Here is a 15,229-nt window from a genome sequence, read left to right as displayed (position 1 = left end):
AGTTCTTCCATGGCCTGCACTCTCACCTGACCTGTCTCCAATCGAGCATTTATGGGACGTCTTGAAACGCCGTGTTCGGCGGCGTAATCCTCAAAACGCTTATGAGCTTACACGTTTTGTGCACGAAGAGTGTGCAGCGATACCACAGGAGACGATTAAGACCCTGATTCGCTCAATGTGTCGTCGCTGTATTGCAGTTAGAGACGCACATGGTGGACATACCAGATACTGATTACTTCTGAATTGAGTTTTCGCATGATCGTTGTTACAGCAGCAAATAATCTGCCAGTATTGACGGTTTTCTACTAATGTTATGAAAGTTTATTTAAATGGTTGTTAAACTTTCAATTTTAAAAAGTATTTCAGAAAAGTGTCATAAAGAGAAGAAATAAAGTGTAAAAGTTTCTAGGTATCGTTTCTTTTTTGACTGAATATAAATAAATATATATATATATATATATATATATATATATATATATATATATATATATATATATATATATATATATATATATATATATATATATATATATATATATATATGTGTGTGTGTGTGTGTGTGTGTGTGTGTGTGTGTGTGTGTGTGTGTGTGTGTGTTGTATTGGGAGTCACAACGACATTCTGAGCCACATCAGGTCAGTTTACGTTGTGACAAAGATGAGATGGGGTGAATTTGAACAGTAGTTACAGCATCAGCACCTCATGAGCCTGAGCCGGGCTTAACAACAGCAGTGAGAGAGGTCTGTCTTTGTATATATATGTGCAGTCATGTCTTTCACCATCGTCAATGCAACACCGGCTGGAAATCGTCCAGCCGACATGGAACAAAAATAGCATAAATGCAAATTTGCCCCAGGCCGTATCCTCTGTGGACCTAGTATGCTAAAATAGAAACACTGACCTATTAACTATCCCATGAGGCGCATGTGAGTTTGGTTTGTGGTCACCAAGCCGGACAAGTGGGTTTTCTCCGGGTTCTCCGGTTTCCCCCACAACACAAGACCACACTCTGGCGTAAAATCGTGCCAACGAGAGTGATTAATATAATGTTGTAATAACTTGTTTCACAATCGTTGTAAAATAAATATGTTTAAACTAACCATCCCATGATACAAGCAACACATATTTTGTTCATGAAATGACATGCCGTCCCGCTATGTATACATACTGGGAGTAAGATTACATTATTGGTCCCAGATACATATAATAAAGGAAGGGATACACATTATAATATATATGTTATCAAAAATGTTGTACTAATGCGCTTCTTCTTCTTCTTCTTCTTCTTCTTCTTCTTCTTCTTCTTCTTCTTCTTCTTCTTCTTCTTCAGGGCTCACTTTGGAGGATAGTTGCATTTTGTTTGATACATTATTCTGGTTCTTATGTTCTGTTATTTCAACATTTACATGAAGAGATCGAGTTTACATTAGAGCCACCCTCTAATTTTGTAACATAACAGTCGTTACATTAGAAATTTCTTTGGGCTATTTATTTCTTACCAGTCTGCATTTGAATACGTTCTTCCTTTTCCGGTTTATCAGAGTCAGCGACAGGTTGGCAATTTTGATCAGATGGATATCAACTGATTATCACATCATCTTACTATGACATTCTTAACAAATGAAAGTTGAAGAAAATGGAAAAAGTCCTTATTAATATTTAATATTTTTGGCTTGTTTTTTTACGCAGGTAACTATGGGGGCTTACAAGTACATGCAAGAAATATACCGCAAGAAGCAGAGCGATGTGCTCCGCTTTCTCCTCCGAGTTCGATGTTGGCAGTACCGCCAACTGGCGTCAATCCATCGTGCACCGAGGCCAGGCAGACCTGACAAGGCAAGACGTCTTGGGTACAGAGCCAAGCAAGGTGATTTTAACATTTAATGAATATAGATTTAAGTTCTAATGAATGTAAATAGTACAGTCGGTAAGAAATAAAATTTGTGTATTATGACGAGGCACGCACGTCACATAAAGTTTACCTTGTATGTCCATATCGGAGAATAAAAGAAACGAAATACGCCCTAAATGCACCATTCTGGCCTAGATTTTTTCTAAAACCTGCCAACATTTTGAACTAAACAGATATTGGTTTCTGAGGAAGGGGTGCAAGACTAAAGGGTACGGCCATAAGCTATACCTATCCAGGGCTTCATTGTTAAAATCAATACTTAATAATCAATGAATCAAATATAAGATGTAAAGTCTGCAAGACAGATATACAGACAACATGTCTGACAAGGATTCAAGGAGTATTGCTAATGTAAAATGCTATCATTGTGTAAGTGTTATTTTAAGGATTATCCTAGAAATAAGAAACAATTCAGACCATCAATGATGTGTTTAGATCTCGTGAATTTAAGGCTCAGATTGTACGATGTGTCCCAGTGTGAGAAACCATAGAGCCCAGTTTGTAATGCACCAGCCAATTGTAACCACGGCTCCCAGGTCCAGGTTATAGCGGGTACTAATTTTTTGTTCCAGCTTATGCACCAGTCAATTGTTACCACGGCCCCACCAGGTCTGGGGGTATACCGGGGATAGCCAGGGAAATGGGCCGTGTTTTTACCTTTCAGGTGTCCTTGCAGTGCCGGGTGAATGCGGTGGTTTTGTCTTCACTCAAAATATATTGGGGAATAGGCCTTATCTAGGGTCCCTGGGGTGCGGGGCATTTGGCGGAGATTTTACCATCAGTTCTTTGCCGCAGGGCGGGGATTTTAGCCGGGGTTGGCTGGACCGAAAGTCAAAGTCCCCACTATTCCCCTGAGCTGGGGGGGGGGGGCGTGGTTACAATTGACTGGCGCATTATGCCAAGTAAAATCCCAGTCCTGCAGGGATAAACTGCTGGTAAAATCCCCACCCAATGCCCTCGCACCCCAGGGACATCCTGTAATTTGAAACTGACTTCTTTCAAATTGGAAGAGAATCAGGATTAGGCGCCATCTTTTTTAAATATTTGCAAGATCTCGTCAAACTCCGGGAAAAGCTTTGCTAAAACAAGGACAAATTCTGTTAAAAAACATACTTACCGCCACAAAGCCACAGCCCATTCCCTGCTATTTTTGGGTCAAAAAGAAGACCATTGCATTCCCCCTGTATACTCCCGGACCGGATGGTGCCGTAGTTACAATTGACAGGTGCATTAGGCCCTTACTGAAATAATTTGTTCTGTGATTTGGCCATCTTAGTACAGTGATCTTAAGTTCATCTAAATCTCTTATCTTGGCTGTCTGTGTCGTTCTGGGCTTGATCGGGTAAACACTGTATTATCTATATAGATTTGTTAATGTGTGTATTAATGATTATGCTTCTCTAGGTTACGTCATCTACCGCATCCGTGTTCGCCGTGGTGGACGCAAAAGGCCTGTACCTAAAGGTGCCACATATGGCAAGCCCCACTCCCATGGAGTTAACCAGCTGAAGTTCCAGCGATCTCTTAGATCAGTAGCAGAGGTAAGTTCCATGTCTCTTGAAAGTAAGTTTCTTTTGAATGATTTATTAAAGCCCTTATGATATGCACCAGTCAATTGTTACCACGGCCTCCCCAGGTCCGCGGAATAGCGGGGACTTTGACTTTCGGTCCAGCCAAGCCCGGGTAAAATCCCCGGCCTGCGAGGACGGACTGCTGGTAAAATCCCCGCCAAATGCCCCTGCACCCCAGGGACCCTTGGTAAGGCCCATTCCCCACTGTTTTTGGCGCGAAGACAAAACCACCGCATTCAACCCAGCACTGCAGGGCCACTAGGAAGGTAAAAACACAGCCCATTTCCCTGGCTATCTCCGGACCGGGGGAGGGGGACGTGGTTACAATTGACTGGTGCATTATTTCAAACACTCGTGTGGTAATTTTTATTTTCCTGAAGGCATGTTTTGGCAGAATCGGAAAATCATTTGAAATTTACATTCAAATTGAATATATTTTAAGAAAAATGCATGTTTTGTATAATTGGGTTTTTCCTTATCAGTTGGTTGGTAATGGATGTGAATGTATTTCTGTCCCAATTTGTTCAATTTGGCAATATTGCTCATTCTGGCAATAATTACCCGATGTCAGACCTATATAATATTTAGAATATGCCTGATTATTGTTAACTGATTGTGCTTTGTCAAAATTGGCATAAGCATGATTGTTGACACTAATTTATAAATGCAAAGTATTATAATAATTTATGCGAAGTGTTATAATTCTGAAGTCTTATTTTAATGATTAGGGATAATGGTGAAAACTGTATTGCAGTATCATATGATTGGTGTTTGGGATATACCAATTTATCATTGAACCCCAAATATACAGCATAATATAATAGTTTATCTTAAGATTTCCGACTTCTTTGCAGGAACGAGCTGGTCGCAAATGTGGGGGTCTACGAGTCCTCAACTCTTACTGGGTGGCTGAAGATGCCAGCTACAAATTTTATGAAATAATCATGGTGGATCCATTCCACAAATGTATCCGCTCAGACCCAAAGATTCAATGGATCTGTAGACCTGTTCACAAGCACAGAGAACTTCGTGGGCTTACCTCCGCTGGCAAGTCTTCCAGAGGTCTTGGCAAGGGCCATGGATTCAACAAGACCATGGGTGGCTCACGTAAGGCTACCTGGAGGAAGCACAACTCCATTAGTCTTCGCAGGAAGCGTTAACACTTTTTTTTCCTTTACAATAATTATTTTTCATCTTCAGGTGTTCATTTTTATTTCATGTCAAGTGAGGGTTGTAATTGAAATAAATGGAATGCCATGTGCAACAAAAAATGGTCTTGTTATATTTTGGTAACAAATGTTTACCGAAATTATCTCGTGCAATTTCAACTGCATGTAATTAACTTGGAATAGTGCCATAATCAAAAAGAATCGCCGTGGGGTGTCAATCTCGCACTGTTTAGAAAGGTATTATTACCAAAATGCACTTATGTACAACAGTGACATCTGCCTGTTTGAATAGGGAAGATCTAGGCAAAATGTTTGCATGAAGCAGGGGAGACAACTCTTCTTTGTTTGAACTGTTCTTCCATAACCATTTGTTGTCTCCACATGCCAGTGATCTAGGTTGCTAAAACTCTTGGTGACAAAGCAGAGCAGAGCTCAATTCAAGCATTTGCTGGAATAATTTCTATTTAAAACATTGATATGAAAATCTGCACATATCCGCATTAGTACCTTGCAAAACCAATGAAATTGTAATTAAGAATACCTGATGCAAGGTCACGGTACACATCGAAGCATTGTGATTCAGGGTATATGACCTGCTCTTCTACTTAACTGATCAGTAAACACTAAACTTGGTCACCATGTTTATTGGTAACTGAAGAGCTGAATAACAAGCTAGAAAATCTGGAGTGACGGCCGAGTTATTCCACTGTGTATTTACAGTGACTACCTTCACATCGTCCCATTATTAGACATGATGTATTACTTGTCATTAATACAAATATAAAACCAACGTGAACATATCTGTGTAAGCAGAATTCATGATGTGATTTGCCACACAATCCGGACAGTGATATGTCAACAACACTGTCTTCAAAGTTTTATCATGTTGGTGTGATAAATACTGAAGCAATTGTCAGCAGCTGAAAAGGGCATTTTGCCAGGAGATGCTAGGTCTATTTACCACACGATCAAACAAACGAGTTGGTACGCACACAAACACTCATTAATTTTCATCATGGTTGGATAATAAATAATGAAGCTCTGGAAATGAGCTTAATATTTTTTAACATGATGGATATAACTGGATGTACTGAAGTGATTTACCCCTAGATTGAACTTTACTGTGATCTTATTCCTAAACACTCTGCAAGTTTCATAATGATTGGATAATGATGACTGGTTATTAGTCTACACAAGACTTTTTCCTATTTGTTTAATGTAAAAGGGGCATACCTCTCGAGTCCGTTAAGATCAAACTTGACTGATACATTATGCCCATAAACACTCACCAAGTTATATCCTGAATGGATAATAAAAACTTTTTTTGTCTGCGATTTACCCCACAAACAAACTTGACCAAGATACTATGCCAATGAAGATAAGGTTTTGTCGAAGCCTATGTTGCCTTTTAACAGATTATAAGTAACATCAAGCCCCTTGTGCGCTGCTTTTTCAGATGACAATTGTTTAAAAAAAAAACAAAAAAAACACATAGCCCACACGCTTCACACTAAGGCATCCAGGGCTGATCACATTGTCACCTTAGTGCAAGAACGCAATATCTGCTTCTATTTCTATATGCAGTTATTGAGTTATTGCACTAAGGTGACGAGTCATGTGAGTTTGGTTTGTGGTCACCAAACCGGACAAGTGGGTTTCCTCCTGGAGCCGTATTCAATTAACATCTTAGTGATTATTTTCAGCTTAGGGAGAATTTCGTAATTTTTAAGAACGATAATTCTTAATACCCGCTACTTTTCATCAGATTTATTCATATGCATACTAGTATATTGTTGTTTTTTTAGACCATTTTCTTGCTTGTTTTTATATTGTTGGTGTACAAACATTGTTCGTTTTCTTAAGATTCAAATTTAATAGAAAAAAGGCCATTTTTCACTAAGTTGTAAATTGTTACTAAGATGCTTATTGAATACAGCACCAGGTTCTCCCTTTTCCCCCATAAGACAAGACCACACTAGCACATGATATTGTGCCAAGTTTAATCATTGAAGTTTATTCTACTTTCGGGCAAGACGCACATCTAATGATGAAGAGCAACTTACAAAGTTTCATGGGTCCATGTCAAATTGTTATTGTTAGGACAAAGTTTTCAAATAAATGTTTTTAATTATGATCTACTGATGCCAAAAACAAAAGACACAGGCAGCCTCTAAGCTAATGGAGCTACATGATCCTTCATCAAATTCTCAAATTATTCGAGTTTTCAAAAAAAAAAATGAATATTACTTGGGACTTGAGACCTACTAACCAAAACACATATGGTGCTAAGGACAGTCTTCGGGAGTTTTAAGATCCTACGTCAAAGCATTATCAAAGTTATTGTGCGATCATAGCTTTCCAAAACATACTGACCTACTGTCACTTAAAACCTTTAGGACAACCTTATAGTAGAGTTTATGGTCCTCCTAGGTCAAACTGTTTTCGAGTTGTTATGCAGAAAATACCTGGTATTCTGAAAGAACAATGGGCAATAACAAAAAAGGAGTCATGTTTGAAAAGGTAGAATGACAAAGAATGAAGGTAGAACACCGGACAATCACAGTGAAGTAAACAAGAGCTGTCATAAGACAGCCCGCTAGACTTTATGCTGCATTGGCTTATAAATGAATACAATATAATGTTATATGTGCCTGTCAAAAGCATTTAAAAAAAGTCCAGTTAAAAAGTAAACAAGAAACGCCGCAATACGATTAAGCCAGGTTTTCAATGATTGACTGAAGAACTTCAGCCTTTGATCAGAGATTCAGGTTCAACTGTTTTTTTTCTTCTATTTAAAGTTACAGTGACATTGACCCTAGGGGCGCCAAACGGAATCCAGTGTAACTTCTCCATAAACCCTTCCTACATATGCCTACCCTAACTAAAATGATTCAGTACCAAACAGTTATCTATTTTAGTAACAATGACCTTGACCCTTGGTGCCCTAAACACAATCCAATGAAAGGTCTCCATAAACCTTTCCTTTATACCAAGTTTGTTAAGTTATGCAGTACTAACCATTTTTCTATTTAAAACAACAGTGACCATGACCATGACTCCTGGGGCCCCAAACACAATCCCACAAAAAGGTTTCTATAAACTCTTTCTATATACCAAGTTTGGTTGCAATATGTCAACCCTAACTAAAGTTATTAAGTCCCAACCATTTTTCTATTCATAGTAGAAGTGACCTTGCCCTTGAGCCTAGGGACCCGAAGCGCAATCCAATGAAAGGTCCCTTTCTCTACAGTTTGGTCACTCTATGTCAAACTTAAATTATTCGATACCATAGGTGAAATTGACTACCACCCGAACAATGAAGCACGCCTTTCTAATAACCAGGTTTCACTATAGTGAGAACCTGGTTAAAAATATAGAAATGTGCCTGTCGAAAAAGAGCTAAATAAAAAGGTCATAATTTGTATTTAAGGTTAACATTGAGTTACCGTATGTAACCTAATTGTAAGATGGCCCTCAATAATTGTGTGAAGTACACATGTATTACATCAATTGAACGAAAGGTATAGAAGTTTTTACTAAAAATCCCAGCTTGCTCTACACCTTTAACCTGACACAATGTGCCATTAAACTTTAACCTAAGTTCCAAAGTCAGTCAGGGGCCATAATTTGTATTTAAGATAATACAGAGTTATGCAACCTCATTTTGTGATTGTCCTAAACATCGGTGTGACACTGATGCTGGGGCGAGTAGTCAAGCCTCCTTATTGTTCTTCAGCTATACATTTTTTGTCCATATTTAAATTTATTATCAAGATAAGTTAAAACAACTTTCAACTTGCCATGACATTTTAAAATGCACAAATACATTTGATACAGTCAGATAATACACATAAATAACATTGTAAAAAACCAATGTTCTATTTCATTAACTGCTAGAAACAATGCAATAGCTTTACCATAAGTGTTACAATCTTATATTTGACATAACATGTATAACTAAAATGAAAATCAACTAGCAATACAAGAAATACACTGGTTTCTACTGGTTTATACATATTTTACAACTATTAATTTAGGCTAAATCATTATGTAATGACAGTCTGGACATGACCATAGCATTAATGTATAAGTTACTGGGCATCAAAATTTCATTACATATAGGTCTAAATACCTAAAAATAGGTATAAGTTGAAAATAAGATCAACTAAAAAAAATTAATGCCACAAATATGTTTTGTAATCAGTGCCCATTGCAGATCGTTTACGATAACCTTAGTGTCATGTTTCATTATTTGCTATATGAAGTTGCGGCGGATAAGTTCGCTTTTTGAAACATTGCTCAGGTTTTCAATATTTCGATAACTATGCTGATAAAAAATCGGTTTGAAGACAAAGTTTGTACAAACATGGCTTGCAGTCATATACCATGATATTATCATTTTTGTCCTTTTTTATGTTTCTTCTTGTTTTTTGAATGCATTGACTGTTCTTGCGTTTCATCCTGGTTTTCTATACTTGTGAGATTTGAACTGGGATCTCTGTCAGGATCTGTTTTCTTGTTTTTCTTGTGTTTTTTCTTAGGATAGAGCACTTCAGCAGAATCCTCGAGTGATGATGTTTTATTGGCCTCACATCTACCATTGTTTTGAACACTTTCACTATGTTTCCTTTTTCTATTTTTCTTGTTTGCAGAGTAACTTGCTTGAAACACACCATCATTCATATCAGACACATTTACAGACTCTTCATGTGATAAACCATTCTCAAAGCTTAATTCTGATCTACTGTGTTTTTTCTTCTTCTTTTTATGAATTACTTCATTGCAGTCTGATTCACTTTTCTTCATAAAGCTGTCACTAGTAGAAGCACCATCTAAAACACTATTAAACCCACTGCTTGTAGTTAATTCATTAACTGAATCATCTGTTTCTCTATTCTTCTTTTTGTGCTTCTTGGCCTTCTTGCCGGGTTGTGTAACTTCCCCACCCTCCACCTGCGTGCTTGAGAAGACTGGTTCCAGCCCAGAGGAGTCCAGCCCAATCTCAATGTTGGTGCCTGCACCTGCTAGGATTGTCTCCTCACCCAATCCAGTTTCGTTATCAACAGAAACACAGTCAGGTTGTTCTTTTTTGTTTTTCTTCTTTTTCCGGGTCTTTTTCACCTCAATATCAGGCTCATCAGGCTTCACACTACAAGATTCGAAGGAAAATAGTTTTAAGTATCAATGAGAAAGTCTAGAGCTCCCTACATGCAAAGCCTTGCTTAATTATTTATGTCCTTCCTTTAGTTAGTATTGTATAACACAGAAAGAATAATATACATGAATAGGATTACACTGAGAAACATTTTAGTAATATTGATTAATTTATTTAGCATCTACATTTCATAGTTACACTAGCATTTTCAAACAAAATTAATAATTGTTAATATCCAACAAGAGCTGTCACAGAGACAGTGTGCTCGACTATTCCGCCGCTTTTCAGTGTAAGGATTGAAAAGTTTTGGCGAAACATGCATGGATCACTGTTAGATTAGATTTCAATGCAATACATGATGTGCGGAGATATTAACATAAATGTGGTTACATGCAAAATTTTAACCGGAATTTTTAAGTGTAATAATAAAGGCCCATTATTTGCAAAATACAGTTATCTAACTTGGTTATTCAATTAGGTTTAATGCAAACTAGAGTTATCTTACTATGTTATTTAAGTAGATTTGATGGTTGAGTACCATTTTATAAAGTCTCAATGAAATACATCCTGAAGTTGCTGAGATATTAACTTAAATGTGGTTACATGCAAAACCTTAGCCAGAATTTCTTAGTCGAATAATAAGGGCAATTATTTTGCATTAGTTATCTAACTTGATTATTTTAGTAGGTTGGATGGTTGAGTACCATTGTATCAAGTCTCAATGCAATACCTCAAGCAGTTGCTGAGATATTAACCTATGTGTGCTTACACGCAAAACCTTAACCAGAATTTCTAAGTCCAATAATAAAGGGCAATTATTTGCATAAAATGCAAATTAGAGTTATCTTACTTGGTCAATTAAGTAGGTTGGATGGTTGAGTACCAATGCATCGAGTTTCAATGCAATACCTTCAGTAGTTGCTGAGATATTAACCATTGTGTGCTTGCACGCAAAACCTTAACCAGAATTTCGAAGTCGAATAATAAAGGGCAATTATTTGTATTAAAGGCAAACTAGAGTTATCTAACTTGGTTAATTAAGTAGGTTGGATGGTTGAGTACCATTGTATCAAGTCTCAATGCAATACCTCAAGCAGTTGCTGAGATATTAACCTATGTGTGCTTGCACGCAAAACCTTAACCAGAATTTCTAAGTCAAATAATAAAGGCCTATTATTGGCATTAAATGCAAACTAAAGTTATCTAACTTGGTTAATTAAGTAGGTTGGATGGTTGAGTACCATTGTATAAAGTCTCAATGCAATACCTCAAGTAGTTGCTGAGATATTAACCTATGTGTGCTTGCAGGTAAAACCTTAACCAAGGGGTGACGCCAACGCCGACGATGACGCTTGGGTGAGTAGTATAGCTCTCCTTATTCTTCGAATAGTCAAGCTAAAAAGGCAATATCTAATTTGCATATTTACCCTGGCTTTGGTATGAGTTTTCCAAACTTCCCTTTCACAGACATGACATTATGAGTGTTGATTGATTCTACAGTGAACTCGAGCTCAGATCCCAGGAGGATGTCCAGGGCCTTCTTCTGGGTGAGACAGCTGTGGGGCATCCATGCGTTAAAGCAACCATGCACCAGACATCCTATATGCTCTTTTGTCACTTTGTTTACCTTGCCTACAATTTACAAAACAACTGAAAGTTGTGCAATATACAGCATAACTTATGTGCAAACGTCAAAGGATCATAGCTTGACTACACAGTCAATATCATTTGCATTCAAAATACATCGGACAACAATTTTCAAATATAGCATGTATCCGAGATTTAACATACATAATAAAATAGTTATCTCTACTTTTTTCTTTAGACTGCCATGTAAGATTTTAATATAGTCTACAATTTATATAAATTTATATCCCACATTTTGAGTTTGCCAAAGCATACCTTTAAGGGTACACCCGACTGATGGCTTAAAGACAATGAAGTCAGCATCAACATCAAAATGTACGCAAGTCTGGTCTGCAATGATGCGCCCCATTCTTTGAACAACTTTAACATTCTTAAATGCAACTGGTGCTCCTTCCAGTCTGAAAATTCAATTAAGTATTTATTGCAATTGATCAGTTGCAAAATGGAAATCAAATAATTATTTGACAAATAAATGGATTATATTTTGTAATTGTACAATAGCAAATGGTTGCAATACCCAATGGATTTTGTGATAAATATCAATGTGTCACGATATAAATTTGCTTTGGCGACTTTTAAATATGGTTTGAACAATTTTTTAATTTCAGTAGATATTGGTAATAATTTATAATACATGTTTTAAAAAAATAACCATATAAATATGGGGAAAGCAACCAACTACAGTGAAAAGTATCAGGTCCAGGAATGCTTAATTTACTCATTTTATCATACTTGTATGACCTTTGTATAATACATACAGATTAAATGGTTGATCAGTAAATTTACACATTTTTTGTTCTGACAGTTTTCTTGGAATGAATAAAACTTTTCTAACATTTTTTAATACAATTTTGTACAAAGGATTCATTAAATAAATAGTTTTGGCTTTAAAAAACTCCCAAAAGAGCAATAATTCATAGTTTTCAAAATTCCACAAAAATCAACAATAAGACCAAGTGAACTCAAATCAATATCTGCTTCTGGAAGGATGTCATAGTCCTGCATTATGATTATTCAAACGCTTAAATATCTGCAAATTTAAACAATGTTCAAACTGTCCATTTTAAAATAATATGACATTGTAAATGTGTAAATTTTGCATTATGGCACATTATTGATACAAAATATACATTCATAAAAAATAATACTTCTGATTATATTACTCATTCTAGTTTCGATATAGAAAGCTTGGAATTTTTAACCTTTTTTCACAAATGTTTGGAATACAGAACAATATGGCCCATTGTGGTGTATCATACAGCTCAGAACAATAGATGATACAGTCCTATGGCCCGTTTCATTCAAGAATCTTAGTAACAACTGCATTAATTAATCTTATATCTGTATAAATTGCACAAATGATAACATGTAATGATGTTTGTGATTGTATAAATTTTAATTCAAAGCAATTGGTAGCAAAAAAAACCCACAAAGATAATTCACATTTACAACTAAGTTGTTCAATAAAGGGCTCCTGATTGAAAGACCTTATAACCCAGATTGGACCATCTGGGCTGTATCAGACCTGCCAATCTGGGTTGTGATTGGTAGATCTGGGCTAAAGTTAGGTCTGCCCATTTGGGCTGTATGGTCTTTCAATGCTGTAGTAGATCAATCTTAGCCATAAAGCCTGCCAATCAGGGCCACAAAAACAATGAGCTGTACCACGGCTTCTAAAACCCAACAATTTGCCGGTCTGGACCAATTTTGACTTTGCAGGACCGGTTGCAGTTACAGAAAATGGCTAAGAAATCGGTCCCAATTTTTTTCAATTTCGGTCCAAAATGGTAGTCAGTAATAAAAACAGAATTTGTAATATACAAACAGTGTTTGTGTTACCACATATTTTAACTACCAGGGGACATCCTATTAAGCTAGGGGACATCCTTGAGGGTGATTACTGTCTGTGCTTATTGACTTCGCTGTTTTCATTACATCAAAGTGATGTCAAATTTGCCATTTTTATCTCATGGAAATAATTTGCTACAAAAATCCATTCAGGGTTCGAATTTAGACTCGCATACTCGGAAAATGCCAGCAACATTTGCAAATTGCGAGTGACTTTTATTCAAGCTCGCAAAATTCTGCGAGTGGCTTTTTCTAGACCACAAAATTTTAAAAGGAAAGTAGAATAAACATGAACTTAACTCTGCTACGTAGTCGAGTGTAAACAGCCTATAAGTGGCATGTTTACACTACCAGTATAAAGAAGACAGTACGGAGTCACACTAGTAAGTTTTCAAAAATAGAACAAATATGGAAAAGGCCGAGTTTTTTCTCGAATCATTCCGGGATGCTCCGAGGTGTGCATAATACAAAGTGAATACAAATGACGTAATCACCTAGCTCGATCATTGGCTAAATTTAGGGCTTTCATGCACTATATGTAAACCCCATCAACCTTTGAATATATCCGCCCAACTGTCAAAGTGAATAGATTTCGATATATTTTATAGTCCAAAGCACCCACACTACATTTACTGTTGCTTTTGTTTATTTTAAATTTATATTGTTATTGTTTTTAATACTTATAGACATAATGAAATCTGTAGCGTGCTCGCCGCATGGGTATTACCTGATGGCGAGGGTAAATATACCCCCTCCCCCCTCAAAGTGAACAATGTCAAACACTCAAGATTGATACTTTTTAATATTTATAGTATGTCCTCTATCTACTTTAATAAGACAATATTATAAGGAATAAAGCAAATAATAAAATTGCAAGTTGATTTTTCATTTTGAGACTTGCCTCAAAAAGCACTTGCAAAATTTTGCGAGTGCTTCTCAAAGTTAAATTCGAACCCTGCCATTATCATAATATTATTAATGAAATTGTCATTGTAAAACGCGAAAGCATTAAAATTACGAATTAATGAACCTACGCATGCTAAAGAGTCTGAAAGCTGAGTGGACAATTCGTTGTTGATATCAAACTTATAGAAGACCTTGTGCAAATAGATATTTCTGTTCATTAAAAATTTTAAGTTGAATGTAGAAGTATTACGCAAATAAATTATAACACTGTTTCACTTTTTCCCGTTTTTTTCGCCAGTCGCATTTCAGTACGATCTCAGTGTACCTTGTTAGAAACCCCGCAGAATGAGATGAGAATGTTATTGAGGAAAAATGTTGTATCAATTACTATCTAAATCGGCTAAGAAAGCTCTTAAGCACCACTTACGAATTGCTACGTTGTGAAAAATAATTGACAGAATACACATCGCGAAAATATGTGACATAATTTTTCGTACATTTCTAGCACTTAATTATTTTTGAAATGGTAGGGCGGGGGTATTTTTTTTTTTTGGGGGGGGGGGTGTCACTGTGACCGCACCGGACTGGAACGGTTGAGGTTCCAAACTTAGAAGCTCCGAGTTGTACCATTGTTTACTACAAAAGACTTGAGACTTGAACTTAGTCATATGTCAAATATAGTTAATTATCAATCGTTTTATGATAAATTACACTAGCCGTTATATTAAAAAAAATGCGTACTCGTTGGTGTACCGGGCCAAAGCACAGGTCATGTGGCAAGAAATTCCTGTTCGTATATTGCCAAGGTATTTTGGAGAAAGTTTGATGTGCTGCCGCTTTGACACCAGTGCCAACTGTGAATTTGGGTCCGAAGACATAAGTGTGGCGGCAGCTTCGAAGTTACGAATTATATCCATAGCTCTAAAAGCTCAAAAATGAATATGAAACGTGATTTGGCATGGGCGCGGCCATCTTGATTTAAACGGTGTGCATGTAAATTATTTCACGGTGTTGTAGTTAA

At 36.7% G+C, this 15,229-nt stretch overlaps 2 protein-coding genes across 2 annotated transcripts; one reads left to right on the top strand and one right to left on the bottom strand.

Annotated features, from left to right (window-relative positions):
- The first annotated feature begins 1,509 nt into the window (after positions 1-1,509).
- LOC128229805 (60S ribosomal protein L15-like) lies at positions 1,510-4,754 on the top strand. Its single transcript, XM_052941626.1, has 4 exons — positions 1,510-1,553; positions 1,690-1,867; positions 3,317-3,453; positions 4,338-4,754. The coding sequence occupies exons 2-4, from the start codon at positions 1,696-1,698 to the stop codon at positions 4,641-4,643; spliced, it is 615 nt and encodes a 204-aa protein (XP_052797586.1). The 5' UTR covers positions 1,510-1,553; positions 1,690-1,695; the 3' UTR covers positions 4,644-4,754.
- Positions 4,755-6,517: 1,763 nt separating this feature from the next.
- On the bottom strand, positions 6,518-15,185 carry LOC128230144 (DNA-directed RNA polymerase I subunit RPA43-like). The gene is made up of 4 exons (XM_052942185.1): positions 14,950-15,185; positions 11,710-11,852; positions 11,235-11,439; positions 6,518-9,801 (listed from the first exon to the last, which is right to left on the bottom strand). Exons 1-4 carry the CDS (start codon positions 15,123-15,125, stop codon positions 9,048-9,050), a joined length of 1,278 nt encoding a protein of 425 aa, XP_052798145.1. The 5' UTR covers positions 15,126-15,185; the 3' UTR covers positions 6,518-9,047.
- Positions 15,186-15,229: the final 44 nt, after the last annotated feature.

The sequence above is a fragment of the Mya arenaria genome, chromosome 4 (genome assembly GCF_026914265.1).
Source record: "Mya arenaria isolate MELC-2E11 chromosome 4, ASM2691426v1".
Lineage (NCBI taxonomy): Eukaryota > Metazoa > Mollusca > Bivalvia > Myida > Myidae > Mya > Mya arenaria.
This window is presented reverse-complemented; position numbering and strand designations above follow the sequence as displayed.